At 40.0% G+C, this 14529-nt stretch overlaps 1 protein-coding gene across 1 annotated transcript in view; it reads right to left on the reverse strand.

Moving 5' to 3' along the window:
• The window catches only part of erbb4b (erb-b2 receptor tyrosine kinase 4b), a 1077295-nt gene that overhangs the window by 157040 nt on the left and 905726 nt on the right, over window positions 1–14529 (reverse strand). The window contains exon 18 of the mRNA XM_062068882.1: window positions 8561–8683. Coding sequence (XP_061924866.1) covers window positions 8561–8683 — 123 coding nt within the window. The remainder of the gene's footprint in view (window positions 1–8560; window positions 8684–14529) is intronic.

The raw sequence follows: 14529 nt of genomic DNA on the forward strand, positions 1-14529 counted from the left end.
TTAGGTGGCCAACATATAGATGTTTATTTTTAGAGATGTCCGATAATATCGGCCGATAAATGCTTTCAAATGTAAAATCGGAAATTATCGGTTTCAAAAAGTAAAATGTATGACTTTTTAAAACGCTGCTGTGTACACAGACGTAGGGGGAACTACAGAGCGCCAATAAACCTTAAAGGCACTGCCTTTGCGTGCCGGCCCAGTCACATAATATCTACGACTTTTCACACACACAAGTGAATGCAAGTCATACTTGGTCAACAGCCATACAGGTCACACTGAGGGTGGACGTATAAACAACTTTAACACTGTTACAAATATGCGCCACACTGTGAACCCACACCAAACAAGAATGACAAACACATTTCAGGAGAACATCCGCACCGTAACACAACCTAAACACAACACAACAAATACCCAGAACCCCTTGCAGCACTAACTCTTCCGGGACGCTACAATATACACCCCCCGTTACCCCCTACCCAAACCCCCCCAACCCCGCCCATCTCAGGAAGAGCATGTCCCAAATTCCAAGCTGCTGTTTTGAGGCATGTTAAAAAAAAATAATGCACTTTGTGACTTCAATAATAAATATGGCTGTGCCATGTTGGCATTTTTTTTCCATAACTTGAGTGGATTTATTTTGGAAAACCTTGTTACATTGTTTAATGCATCCAGCGGGGCATCACAACAAAATTAGGCATAATAATGTGTTGATTCCACGACTGTATATATTGGTATCGGTTGATATCGGTATCAGTAATTAAGAGTTGGACAATATCGGATATCGGCAAAAAAGCCATTATCGGACATCTCTATTTATTTTTGCAATAATCAATAATATGCAGCTTTATTATCACTGCGGTGGAACTTCGATCTACGAACTGCTTTTTTTTTGCCAACTTTTTGGTTTGAGAACCTTTAGATCGAGCTAAATGTGCGATGTCTTGGTGTAGAAACGCTTCATTCATTCATTTTGTGTGCCCCTGGCAGCCTTTGATTGCCGCCATTTCGGTGACATCATTTCCTGTGCTGCACGGGGCACACGTCCATACACAGTCCATTACCTTTTAGTGCTTAAGCGTTTCTTTTTTTGCCATTCACCAAGTTTTGTTTGTTTCGTTGCTAAATTCGGGTCCAAAAATGCCTACAAACGAGCCTGGAAAGAAGGTGGGATTTGCTGTGGACTTAAAAAAGGACGATTTGCAATATTGTAAATATTTACACTACCGTTCAAAAGTTTGGGGTCACCCAAACAATTTTGTGGAATAGCCTTCATTTCTAAGAACAAGAATAGACTGTGGAGTTTCAGATGAACGTTCTCTTTTTCTGGCTATTTTGAGCGTTTAATTGACCCCACAAATGTGATGCTCCAGAAACTCAATCTGCTCAAAGGAAGGTCAGTTTTGTAGCTTCTGTAACGAGCTAAACTGTTTTCAGATGTGTGAACATGATTGCACAAGGGTTTTCTAATCATCAATTAGCCTTCTGAGCCAATGAGCAAACACATTGTACCATTAGAACACTGGAGTGATAGTTGCTGGAAATGGGCCTCTATACACCTATGTAGATATTGCACCAAAAACCAGACATTTGCAGCTAGAATAGTCATTTAGCACATTAGCAATGTATAGAGTGTATTTCTTTAAAGTTAAGACTAGTTTAAAGTTATCTTCATTGAAAAGTACAGTGCTTTTCCTTCAAAAATAAGGACATTTCAATGTGACCCCAAACTTTTGAACGGTAGTGTACATGGTTGCTGACTATCTTCACCAGGACAGAGTGAAAGTGCAAAACCGGGTCAAAAAAACTGCTGCTCATGTTGATAGATGATAGCATTTCTGAGGCGTGCCGTTTATTTGGCGACTTGATGAGGTGATCTACTAAGCGTGGATTGCATCTGTTGAGTGAGCAGAATGAGGATCGCAATCCATTTAGCGTCTCTGTCTTCATTACGATGCAAAATAAATGCTGATCATCAAAACTCCCACAATACTGGGAGGGGGAAATGCCAATATAATTACACCGCACGCGCAATATGATTTATTAACCATTAACCATTGTGGGACCACTATTTTGCGGCTGTGAGAAAAGAGGCGCTCGCGCTTCAAAGACAGACTCCGTCGTACATGTTTGCACTGACATAAATAAAGCATATTAGACATGCATAGTCTCTTCAGCAACTTCCTTTTATATTTTAATAGCTGCTGGATGACTTAAGGGTCTGATTCAAACAATTCCAAGTGATGCGTTTTGGTGTCTCTTGGTGTTTTTTTTTAGTAAGGTAGGACCTTGATAACATGAATGTGCAGAAAATGTTCAAGTGTCTCCGTGCTAAAAGCCTCGTGTGACCGCAAAATCCTCATTTCAATAAGGCGGTCTGCACCACTTTTCCATTGCTCACGCAGTCTTAGTAAATCACACGCAACAGGCCCACTCGTAGTGGACGCAATTTGTTTGTTTGCCTACGCTGTTTAGGCCCACAGTCTTAAGTTATGAGACCAGACATTTTTGGAAAAACATGCCAGAGTAAACTTATTTTACAGTGAAGGAGGAGGCACATCCGGGACACAAGCCGATGAAGGATCGCCTCACACTTCTAGTTAGGGGACTTTTGTTTGGGTATTGACAATTCAGCTTGCTGCTGATGTTGTGTTGGATAACAAAGATTGTTGCTCCATTACCACCTTGTTATGTTGGTTTTATATATATATATATACACTACCGTTCAAAAGTTTGGGGTCACATTGAAATGTCCTTATTTTTGAAGGAAAAGCACTGTACTTTTCAATGAAGATAACTTTAAACTAGTCTTAACTTTAAAGAAATACACTCTATACATTGCTAATGTGGTAAATGACTATTCTAGCTGCAAAATGTTTGGTTTTTGGTGCAATATCTACATAGGTGTATAGAGGCCCATTTCCAGCAACTATCACTCCAGTGTTCTAATGGTACAATGTGTTTGCTCATTGGCGCAGAAGGCTAATTGATGATTAGAAAACCCTTGTGCAATCATGTTCACACGTCTGAAAACACTTTAGCTCGTTACAGAAGCTACAAAACTGACCTTCCTTTGAGCAGATTGAGTTTCTGGAGCATCACATTTGTGGGGTCAATTAAACGCTCAAAATGGCCAGAAAAAGAGAACTTTCATCTGAAACTCGACAGTCTATTCTTGTTCTTAGAAATGAAGGCTATTCCACAAAATTGTTTGGGTGACCCCAAACTTTTGAACGGTAGTGTATATATATATATATATATATATATATATATATATATATATATATAAAATGTAAAAATATACAAATGTGATGCTCCAGAAACTCAATCTGCTCAAAGGAAGGTCAGTTTTGTAGCTTCTGTAACGAGCGAAACTGTTTTCAGATGTGCAGATATTGCACCAAAAACCAGACATTTGCAGCTAGTATAGTCATTTACCACATTAGCAATGTATAGAGTGTATTTCTTTAAAGTTAAGACTAGTTTAAAGTTATCGTCATTGAAAAGTACAGTGCTTTTCCTTCAAAAGAAAGGACATTTCAATGTGACCCCAAATTTTTGAACGGTAGTGTATATATATATATATATATATATATATATATATATATATATATATATATATATATATATATATATATATATATATATATATATATATATATATATATATATATATATATATATATATATATATATATATATATTCAAGCTTGTCTAAATGCTGGAATTGTTTTCTCACACAAGAACTAAAGTATTGATTTATGTCAGTGAAAACGGTGGTCAAGGATGATTTAATAAATCACTCACACGCCCCCTAAAAAAAGTTACATTTTGTTAAAAAATGCTCTCCATCTTAATTAGTTAATTGAGGATTTCTTCACCCTTGTCACCTATTTTATCTTCACTTTCGTCCTCCGTGCCGGCCACACTCCCAATGGGGCCTGGGAAGTAGTACAATGAAGATAAAGTGCACGCTGAATGACTCAAAGTTATTCTGTCCTTCAAAAAGCGGGCAAAACTATTTGATCATTTTGAAGTATTTGAATTTCACTTGCGATTGACGTGATTTAGCAGCCGCCAATTCAGCCGGAGCATTTAAAAAGAGAGAATTTGAGGGCCTCTCAACTTTTCAACAGGCTTCAAATGTGTTGCATCTCCCATCACACCAACACTGAGGAGCAACCACCTCTGATCACGGCATTCATTTCATTTGCTCCAGCTGTATGTGGGGGGTAATTATTGCCCAGCAAGGTTCCACTCGAACAAAACGGACCGCAATTGTGATGATTACATGTGGTGAAACTCGGCCTTTTCAGCGAGCTCATAACATTTTACAATCTTAGGAACTGCCCTGAATTTGTAACGACTACTCCCACAACAAGAATGGACTTTTAATGGGCTGTTGCAAAATGTTCAATAACATATTCATCATTTCAAGGCATTATTTAACTACACTAAAACATGTAAATGGAGGTATTGTCGTTACATTCTTCAATAATCATCATTTTAACTGCACAGCTAAATTACTTGATGGCCAAAATCGTAAAGTTTGAAGTCCAGGGGCTAAATGTACAAGATACAAAACAATGCACTCCTATGTCCATACTATGGTTGTACGGTATACTGGTACTAGTATAGTATCACGGTACTAATGAATCAAAAACTGTAATATACTGTGTTTGTAAAGTACTGGTTCCCGGGCATGACGGCGCGTCGTCACATCATGACATTGCTGGTTTTACGAGCAGAGGAGCATGTTCGGCAGCGCACAATCACAGAGTACTTACAAGCAGACACGGTGTGTAGACAGAAAAGGGAGAACGGACGCATTTTGGCCCAAAAAGTAAAGATAAAGGTGAAGCACTGAAACACCCAAAGGAAGAGGTGCTTTAAGACATAGCTAGCTAGCTAGCAGCTAACATCCATCTGCAGTCGGCAGTGTTTTAGCTACTTCTAAATCACTAATCCTGGTCTCCATGGCGACAAATAAAGTATGTTTCTTACAAGTTCCATCCCTGCAGGCTGAAGAATGGCTAAACATGCTTCACTACTCACAGTAGCTCACCGGCGTCACAATGTAAACAAACGCCATGGGTGGATCTACACCTGACATCCACTGTAATGATACCAAGTACAGGAGCGTATTTAGTCGATACTACTATGATTACGTCAATATTTTTTATCGTCACACAATCTTTTTTCCTTTTAAAAAAAATCATATTATGTTTATAAACTCAGTAAATACGTCCCTGGACACATGAGGACTTTGAATATGACTTGGTATCGGATCGACACCTAAATGTGTGGTATCATCCAAAACTAATGTAAAGTATCAAAAAGAGAAGAATAAGTGATATATTACATTTTAACAGAAGTGTGGATAGAACATGTTGAGACAGAAAAAAAACAGATATTAACAGTAAATGAACAAGTGGATTAATAAAACATTTTTACAGTTTGTCCCTCATAACGTTGACAAAATGACAGAATGGTAAATGACACAATATGTTACTGCATACGTCAGCAGACTAATTAGGAGCCTTTGTTTATTTACTTACTACTAAAAGAAAAGTTGTCTAGTATGTTCACTATTTTATTTAAGGACAAACTGTTCTTGGATTGCAATAATAAACGTATGTTTAATCTATCGTAAGATTTTTTTGTTAAAATCGCGTAATATCGCTAAAATTCGTTCCATCTTGTCCACTAGCAACGCTGAGATCATTATTCATGCGTTCGTTACGTCTCGTCTCGATTACTGTAACGTATTATTTTCGGGTCTCGCTATGTCTAGCATTAAAAGATTACAGTTGGTACAAAATGCGGCTGCTAGACTTTTGACAAAAACAAGAAAGTTTGATCATATTACGCCTATACTGGCTCACTTGCACTGGCTTCCTGTGCACTTAAGATGCGACTTTAAGGTTTTACTACTTACGTATAAAATACTACACGGTTTAGCTCCAGCCTATCTCGCCGATTGTATTGTACCATATGTCCCGACAAGAAATCTGCGTTCAAAGAACTCCGGCTTATTAGTGATTCCCAGAGCCAAAAAAAAGTCTGCGGGCTATAGAGCGTTTTCTATTGGGGCTCCAGTACTCTGGAATGCCCTCCCGGTAACAGTTAGAGATGCTACCTCAGTAGAAGCATTTAAGTCCCATCTTAAAACTCATTTGTATAATCTAGCCTTTAAATAGACCCCCCTTTTTTAGACCAGTTGATCTGCCATTTCTTTTCTTCTCTCCTCTTCTCCCCTGTCCCTTGCGAGGGGGAGTTGCATAGGTCCGGTGGCCATGGATGAAGTGCTGGCTGTCCAGAGCCGGGACCCCGGGTGGACCACTAGCCTGTGCATCGGTTGGGGACATCTCTGCGCTGCTGACCCGTCTCCGCTCGGGATGGTTTCCTGTTGGCCCCGCTGTGGACTGGACTCCCGCTGATGTGTTGGATCCACTGTGGACTGGACTTTTACAATGTTATGTCAGACCACTCGACATCCGTTGCTTTCGGTCTCCCCTAGAGGGGGGGTTACCCACATATGCGGTCCTCTCCAAGGTTTCTCATAGTCATTCACCGACGTCCCACTGGGGTGAGTTTTTCCTTGCCGTATGTGGGCTCTGTACCGAGGATGTCGTTGTGGCTTGTACAGCCCTTTGAGACACTTGTGATTTAGGGCTATATAAATAAACATTGATTGATTGATTGATTAAAATAAAGCCAATAATGCCATTTTTGTGTGGTACCCCTTATTTAGAAAAGTATCTAAAAGTATGGAAATACATTTTGGTACTGGTACCATACTTGCCAACCCTCCCGATTTTCCCGGGAGACTCCCGAATTTCAGTGCCCCTCCCGAAAATCTCCCGGGGCAACCATTCTCCCGAATTTCTCCCGAATTTCTCCCGAATTTCCACCCAGACAACAATATTGGGGGCGTGCCTTAAAGGCACTACTTTAGCGTCCTCTCTCACCTGAAAAGGAGACTATTATATATGTCTCCGTTATCCATAGCTTTATCTATAACCCATAAAGTAGGCAGGCACGGAGCTATTTCTCAGCGTGTGTTTATTCCAGCTGGCACGTTAATACACTGACACGCAACATCCGGATTCCCATCATGCATTGCTTCAAAACTACGGCAAGTAGTAATGTCCAAAAACATAACAGAGACGAAGCAGAAGAACGAAGAAGAGACATGGCGACGACGAGTAAGAAGAAGAAGTACGCTTGCAAGTTCCAAAATGATTGGAAAAAAATAATTTCAGTTCATCCAGGACAGCTGGAAGGGGAAGGGGTATGCTGCCTGCACATTTTGTACATCAGACTTCTCCATTGAACACGGTGGCCGAACGCATATACTCATTCATTATTTATATGTATATAGATATATATATATGTATATATATGTATGTGTGGGAAAAAAATCACAAGATTATTTCATCTCTACAGGCTTGTTTCATGAGGGGTTTCCTCAATCCTCAGGAAATCTCCTCAGGATTGAGGAAACCCCTCATGAAACAGGCCTGTAGAGATGAAATAGTCTTGTGATTTTTTTCCCACACATACATATTACGCTCTACCACGGTATCGAGCACTATTTTTTGGATAATCTAATTAAGACATATATATGTATATATACATATATATATATATCTTAGCATCTTAGCGCTTATGTCTTAGCGTCAGCTGCGGATTTGGTCCATTATTTAATCAAAAGAGGGAAACCGCACCGAAGAGGAAAGTGAGCGGGCGCCCTTACCTGGCATCTTTCTCTCCAATGTCCGCTAGATCCACTATGGACTGGACTTTCACAATATTATGCTAGACCCACTCGACGTCCATTGCATCCGGTCTCCACCCACATCTGCGGTCCTCTCCAAGGTTTCCCATAGTCATTCACATTGACATCCCACTGGGTTGTGAGTTTTTCCTTGCCCTTATGCGGGATCTGAACAGAGGATGTCGTCGTGGCTTGTGCAGCCCTTTGAGACACTTGTGATTTAGGGCTACATAAATAAACATTGATTGATTGATTAATCGATTCCCTATAATTCATCCCCCTCTGCAATGGCCTCGGCTGGGTCATGCTAGAAACACCCCAGCGAGACCATTGCAGTGAAAGACGCTCTGAAATACCCCAGACACCTGTGATGCTGACTCCGTTCCAAGTTGCCAAGTGGCGCCGTCTCCAGGTGTATAGACAAAACACGCACCCCCAGACTACCCCTGGCAGAATGATGGCTTACGGAGCAGTGCCCTGATGGCGGTAACTTGGATTGGATGCTTCCCCCCTCTCCCTGTTGCAAGTCTCGAGTTTTTGTGTGCCGTAGCATGTGTGCTTATTGTTGATCAAGGGTTTTTTTCTGGTCTCAAACAGAGACCAGGAAAAAAAAATCCTTTTACCTTTTCTTTTCATCCTCTATCACCAGCTTCAATGATCGTTTGTATAGTCTTTCTCTGTCCTCTGACTTTAACATCCCACATTTGCTACTGTATAAATATCAATGTACAGTATGTTTCCTTGTATAATTTCAATGGACTACTATGCTTATTTTACCTTGTAAACGGTCCCAAAGGCTCCGGAACCAAGGATCTTGACCCTTTTCAGTTCTGTTTCCTTCAAAATGCGAAGCTGGGCTTGGTTAGGTGCTGTCCCACTGGGTGTCAAAGGCTCTACCAGCTGAGGAAATTGACAAAAAAACATAAAACATTCCGTAAACACATCGTCTTAACACAAACAACGATTTGCAATAGCACAAACAAAGTTGGTCTACTAAGCTCTCTACTAAGATTGCATCTTTTAAATGAGCGACATAGCTAGCATAATTACTTGGCGTGTTTGTCTTTACAAAGATTCCGAAATTATGCTGATTATCAGAACACCCGCAATACTCGGAGGAGGAAATGCAAATACAACCATTTAGCACTTGCAATGTGATTTATCTGAAGTGAATCAATTAACTCATATTATGTTCTACATATGGTGAATGTTTACATTCAACTTGGAGAAAGCGAACCACCAGGTTTAAGTAAATAATGGATGAGCTCATAATAAATTAAGGAGCCTTAGTTGGACTGGAATTAACTCTCTGACGAGAAGAAGCAATGAAACCAGGCTTATGAATGCAAAGGTTATAGCTCTATAATGGAGGAGTGGTGTATACATCTGTTGTCTTCCCACTCACTTACACATGAACATCTCCGTACATGGTCGGGTTGTACTATCCTGAATTAACACACACCCAGACAGAAAGAAGGAATATAAGACGGTGGTTCGGCTCCTCCAAGATAGGAGTCCTTCATTTTTTGACCTGAGCTCCTCCAGGTACCGCAGACCTGTATAATGACGCTCGCTTGTAATAAAGCAACGTTTTGTCCAACGTCTCTTTCGATCCAGCCGCACTGCCGTGTTGCCCTTCCGCCCGGGAGGGGGTGACAAGACCAGAAATACACATATCAAAACTAGAGATGTCCGATAATATCGGCAGCCCGATATTATCCGCCAATAAATGCTTTAAAATGTAATATCGGAAATTATCGGTATCGGTTTCAAAAAGTTACATTTATGACTTTTTAAAACGCCGCTGTACGGAGTGGTACACGGACGTAGGGAGAAGTACAGAGCGTCAATAAACCTTAAAGGTACTGCCTTTGCGTGCCGTCCCAAACACATAATATCTGCGGCTTTTCACACACACAAGTGAATGCAAATCATACTTGGTCAACAGCCATACAGGTCACACTGAGGGTGGCCATATAAACAACTTTAACACCGTTACAAATATGCACCACACTGTGAACCCACACCAAACAACAATGACAAACACATTTCGGGAGAACATCCGCACCGTAACACGACATAAACACAACAGAACAAATACAACACTTCCGGGACGCTACAATATACACCCCCCCGCTACTCCTTACCCTGACCCCCCCTCCCAACCCCGCCCACCTCAACCTCCTCATGCTCTCTCAGGGAGAGCATGTCCCAAATTCCAAGCTGCTGTTTTGAGGCATGTTAAAAAAAATAATGCACTTTGTGACTTCAATAATAAATATGGCAGTGCCATGTTGGCATTTTTTTCCCATAACTTGAGTTGATTTATTTTGGAAAACCTTGTTACATTGTTTAATGCATCCAGCGGGGCATCACAACAAAATATCGTACAATAATGTGTTAATTCCACGACTGTATATATCGGTATCGGTTGATATCGGAATCGGTAATTAAGAGTTGGACAATATCGGAATATCGGCAAAAAAAGCCATTATCAGACATCTCTAATCAAATTACTGTAATGTAAAAACAGTAGCACATTTTTAACAGTAAAAAAATGCCACCTCAGTTTCTAGATTAAACAAAAACAGTGGTACTGGTTTTGCATTTACAGAAATATGATGTAAAAATAACAATCGTATATTTCATGGTAAAAAACAAAACAAAAAAAAACTGGCAGCTTAGTTGCCAGAATTTAAATAAAAAACAGCGCTACTGTTTTCCTATTGACCGTAATATGTTGTAAAAAAAAATAAAAATAAAAAGCTGTATATTTAATAGTAAAATTCTGGTGAATCAGTTGCCAGTTTTTACTGTAAAATCTACAGATTTTTTTTTAACATCGTATATATATAATAATCAAATACATAGACAATTTGGATATTATTCACTGTTACAACCAGCCCTCTGATGGCAGCCATAGCTGTGATGTGATGTGGCCCTCAATGAAAACAAGTTTGACACCCCTGAGATAAAGTATCCCAGGAGACAATACACTTCTCCCAACTCCTCATTCCTAAAAGCAATATAAGGATCTGAAAGTTGTCTTTGTACAGATTTTATCTGACATTTCAAATAAATACTTAAAATACCTGAGCTCTCTCCGGACAGGTCTTTAATGAAAAGGGAAAATTCCAAAAGAGCATCCGAAGGGAACTACAAAATGACAGCTGGAAGAAGAGCGTGGAGGAACGAGCACTTTTGTTGTATCCTCGCTGTTGAAGTAGGGAAATAAAGGAAATGAGAGAAAGGGAAATGAGGGTGTAAATAACTGAAAAAAAAACAACTACAGGAAGAAAGAATGAAGAAGCCGGCAGATTATTTCCTTAAAGAGGCCAAAGCATACGGAAAGGAAGCAATATCAGAAGGATTAGGAAAATAGTTGGAAGGTTCCAATGGAGGGCAGGGAGGGTGCAGATAATCAGAAAAGTGTAACTCAGCCTGAGTCCCTCTGGCTTATTGCTGATGATTAAAAAACAATATCCATTCTTCATCTGGACGGAATAACAAAAGGATGCAAACACGCGCGGTCGCATGCTGCAAGGAGCTGTCCAGCACAGCAGGAGCTGTCCACCTACCCATTCTAAAGTCTGGTGCTGAAATCCTCAACTCAAAATAGTAAGAATTTGGACAAAAGGGTTACGCAGCCAGATTAAACCACCTTTTTAATAACCAGCTGAGTTAGTGGCTGAATATTATTACCGTATTTTTCGGACTATCAGGCACACTTAAAATCCTTTCATTTTCTCAAAACTCGACAGTGCGCCTTATAACCCGGTGCGCCTAATGTACGGAATCATTTTTGGTTGTGCTTACCGACCTCAAAACTATTTGGTACATGGTGAAATGATAAACGTGACCAGCAGATGGCAGTCACACATAAGAGATACGTGTAGACTGCAATATGATGGCAGTCACACATAAGAGATAGGTGTAGACTGCAATATGACTCAAGTAAACAACACCAACATTTTATATGTTCCATTAAAAATATAGAACAAAACTCAAAAATCAAAAAAATCTATCAAAATGTGTTAGTACTACTTTGGTAAGCTATGAAGCTGCACCGCTTGATGGATTGTACTGTGCTTCAACACACAGGTATTATTATAGTGTGTGTATAAGGTAAGACTAAAGATGTCCGATAATATCGGACTGCCGATATTATCGGCCGATAAATGCTTTAAAATGTAATATCGGAAATGATCGGTATCTGTTTCAAAAAGTAAAATTTATGACTAAAACGCCAATTTTGGTACTGGTACCAAAATATTGGTATCAGGACAACCCTAATACAGTTATTACAATTATTGTGTGGTAATGCCGCAAAGATAAAACATTTGCATTACAATCCTTGAACAAAGTAGCAGTGAAGATCAATGTATGAATCACTGAATGGAGAACTAAATAGGTTATCTTCTTCCCACTCTCTTTCAGGCAAAACTGGATCATCATGTTTACATATTGTACATTACTTTTTACATTATATTAAGTAATATTATTATGTGTTGTCTACCTTGTACTTTTTATATGTCATTGCCTGAGATAAATTAATAAAGGAATGAAAAATGAATTAATTAATTTGCAATGTTTCTGTTGTTGAACCATGTCGTATGCTCGTTTTGATTTTGTAGCCCTTGTGAAAGACTTAGGGAAATGCTACTAAAATAAAATGTACTGTATTTTCTGGACCATAGGGCGCACCGGATTATAAGGCACACTGCCTTATAGTCAGGTCTTCTTTCATACAAAAGGCGCACCGGATTATAAAGCGCATTACAGGGGTCATATTATTATAATTTTCAAAATGTAAAACACCTCCTTGTGGTCTACATAACATGTAATGGTGGTTCTTTGGTCAAAATGTTGCATAGATTATGTTTTACAGATCATCTTCAAGCCGCTTTTTGACAGTAGCTTCAGGATGCGCCGTTTTGTGGGCGGTCTTATTTACGTGCCTCCACTTCAACAGCGTCTTCTCCCCGTCATCTTTGTTGTAGCGGTGTAGCGTGCAAGGACGGGAGGGGAAAAAGTGTCAAAAGATGGAGCTAACTGTTTTAATGACTTTACTTCAATCGATAATGGAGCAGCATCTCATCAGGAAATGTGTCCCGTGAAAAACCGTCCGACCGAAACACTCTAATAACTAAAGTTCCGTGGGTGAATAATGTAAACTCAGCACACCGGTATGTTTTAGCGCTTCCATAGCGAGTTTACTGACAGATATAAGTTAGAACTTCACACTACTTTATATTAGAAATGGCAACAGCGGAGGATGAATGTCGCATAACAAGAAGATAGAGAAAAATAAGAATCATATCAACTACGCCATCAGCACGTACTACGTGGCGAAAGTGCGCAAATTTTCAGGACTTATGCAGATCTCAAATACACATCAGCAGGTGCTAAAAGGTAAGAAAAGTTGGTTTTGCATATTATTTTGAAACAAAACGGCAGATAATATGTGTGCTAATGTGTGCCATTTTGCGTTCCTTATACACGCACCATACTAATACTATCTCTGATTACGGTAGCCGTAATGGGCCGACAATCCATCAAGCGGTGCGGCTTCAAAGTCCTACTAAAACATTTTGACAAATTTTTGAGTGTCGTGTGTAATGTTCTTTATTTTCAATGGCACATTTATAGTTTTGGTGTTGTGTACTTGCGTCATATTGCAGTCTACACGTATCTCTTATGGGTGACTGCCATCTACTGGTCACACTTATCATTACACTGTGTACCAAATAAAATTGCTTGGAGGTCGGTAAGCACAACCAGAATTATTGCGTACATTAGGCGCACCGGGTTATAAGGCGCACTGTCGATTTTTGAGAAAATGAAAGGATCTTAAAGGCCTACTGAAATGATTTTTTTTAATTTAAACGGGGATAGCAGATCCATTCTGTGTGTCATACTTGATCATTTCGCTATATTGCCATATTTTTGCTGAAAGGATTTAGTAGAGAACATCGACGATAAAGTTCGCAACTTTTAGTCGCTGATAAAAAAAAGGCTTGCCTGTACCGGAAGTAGCGTGACGTCACAGGTTGAAAGGCTCCTCACATTTCCCCATTGTTTACACCAGCAGCGAGAGCGATTCGGACCGAGAAAGCGACGATTACCCCATGAATTTGAGCGAGGATGAAAGATTCGTGGATGAGGAACGTGAGAGTGAAGGACTAGAGTAAAGTGCAGGACGTATATTTTTTCGCTCTGACCGTAACTTAGGTACAAGCTGGCTCATTGGATTCCACACTCTCTCCTTTTTCTATTGTGGATCACGGATTTGTATTTCAAACCACCTCGGATACTATATCCTCTTGAAAATGAGAGTCGAGAACGCGGATTGGACATTCACAGTGACTTTTATCTCCACGACAATACATCGGTGACGCACTTTAGCTACGGAGCTAACGTGATAGCATCGGGCTTAACTGCAGATAGAAACAACATAAATAAACCCTTGACTGGAAGGATAGACAGAAAATCAACAATACTATTACATTATGGACCTGTAACTACACGGTTAATGCTTTCCAGCCTGGCGGAGCTTAACAATGCTGTTGCTAACGACGCCATTAAAGCTAACTTAGCTACGGGACCTCACAGAGCTATGCTAAAAACATTAGCTATCCACCTACGCCAGCCAGCCCTCATCTGCTCATCAACACCCGTGCTCACCTGCGTTCCAGCGATCGACGCAGCGACGAAGGACTTCACCCGATCATCGATGCGGTCGGCGG

Source organism: Entelurus aequoreus, linkage group LG14, assembly GCF_033978785.1.
Source record: "Entelurus aequoreus isolate RoL-2023_Sb linkage group LG14, RoL_Eaeq_v1.1, whole genome shotgun sequence".
NCBI classification, from domain to species: Eukaryota; Metazoa; Chordata; class Actinopteri; order Syngnathiformes; family Syngnathidae; genus Entelurus; species Entelurus aequoreus.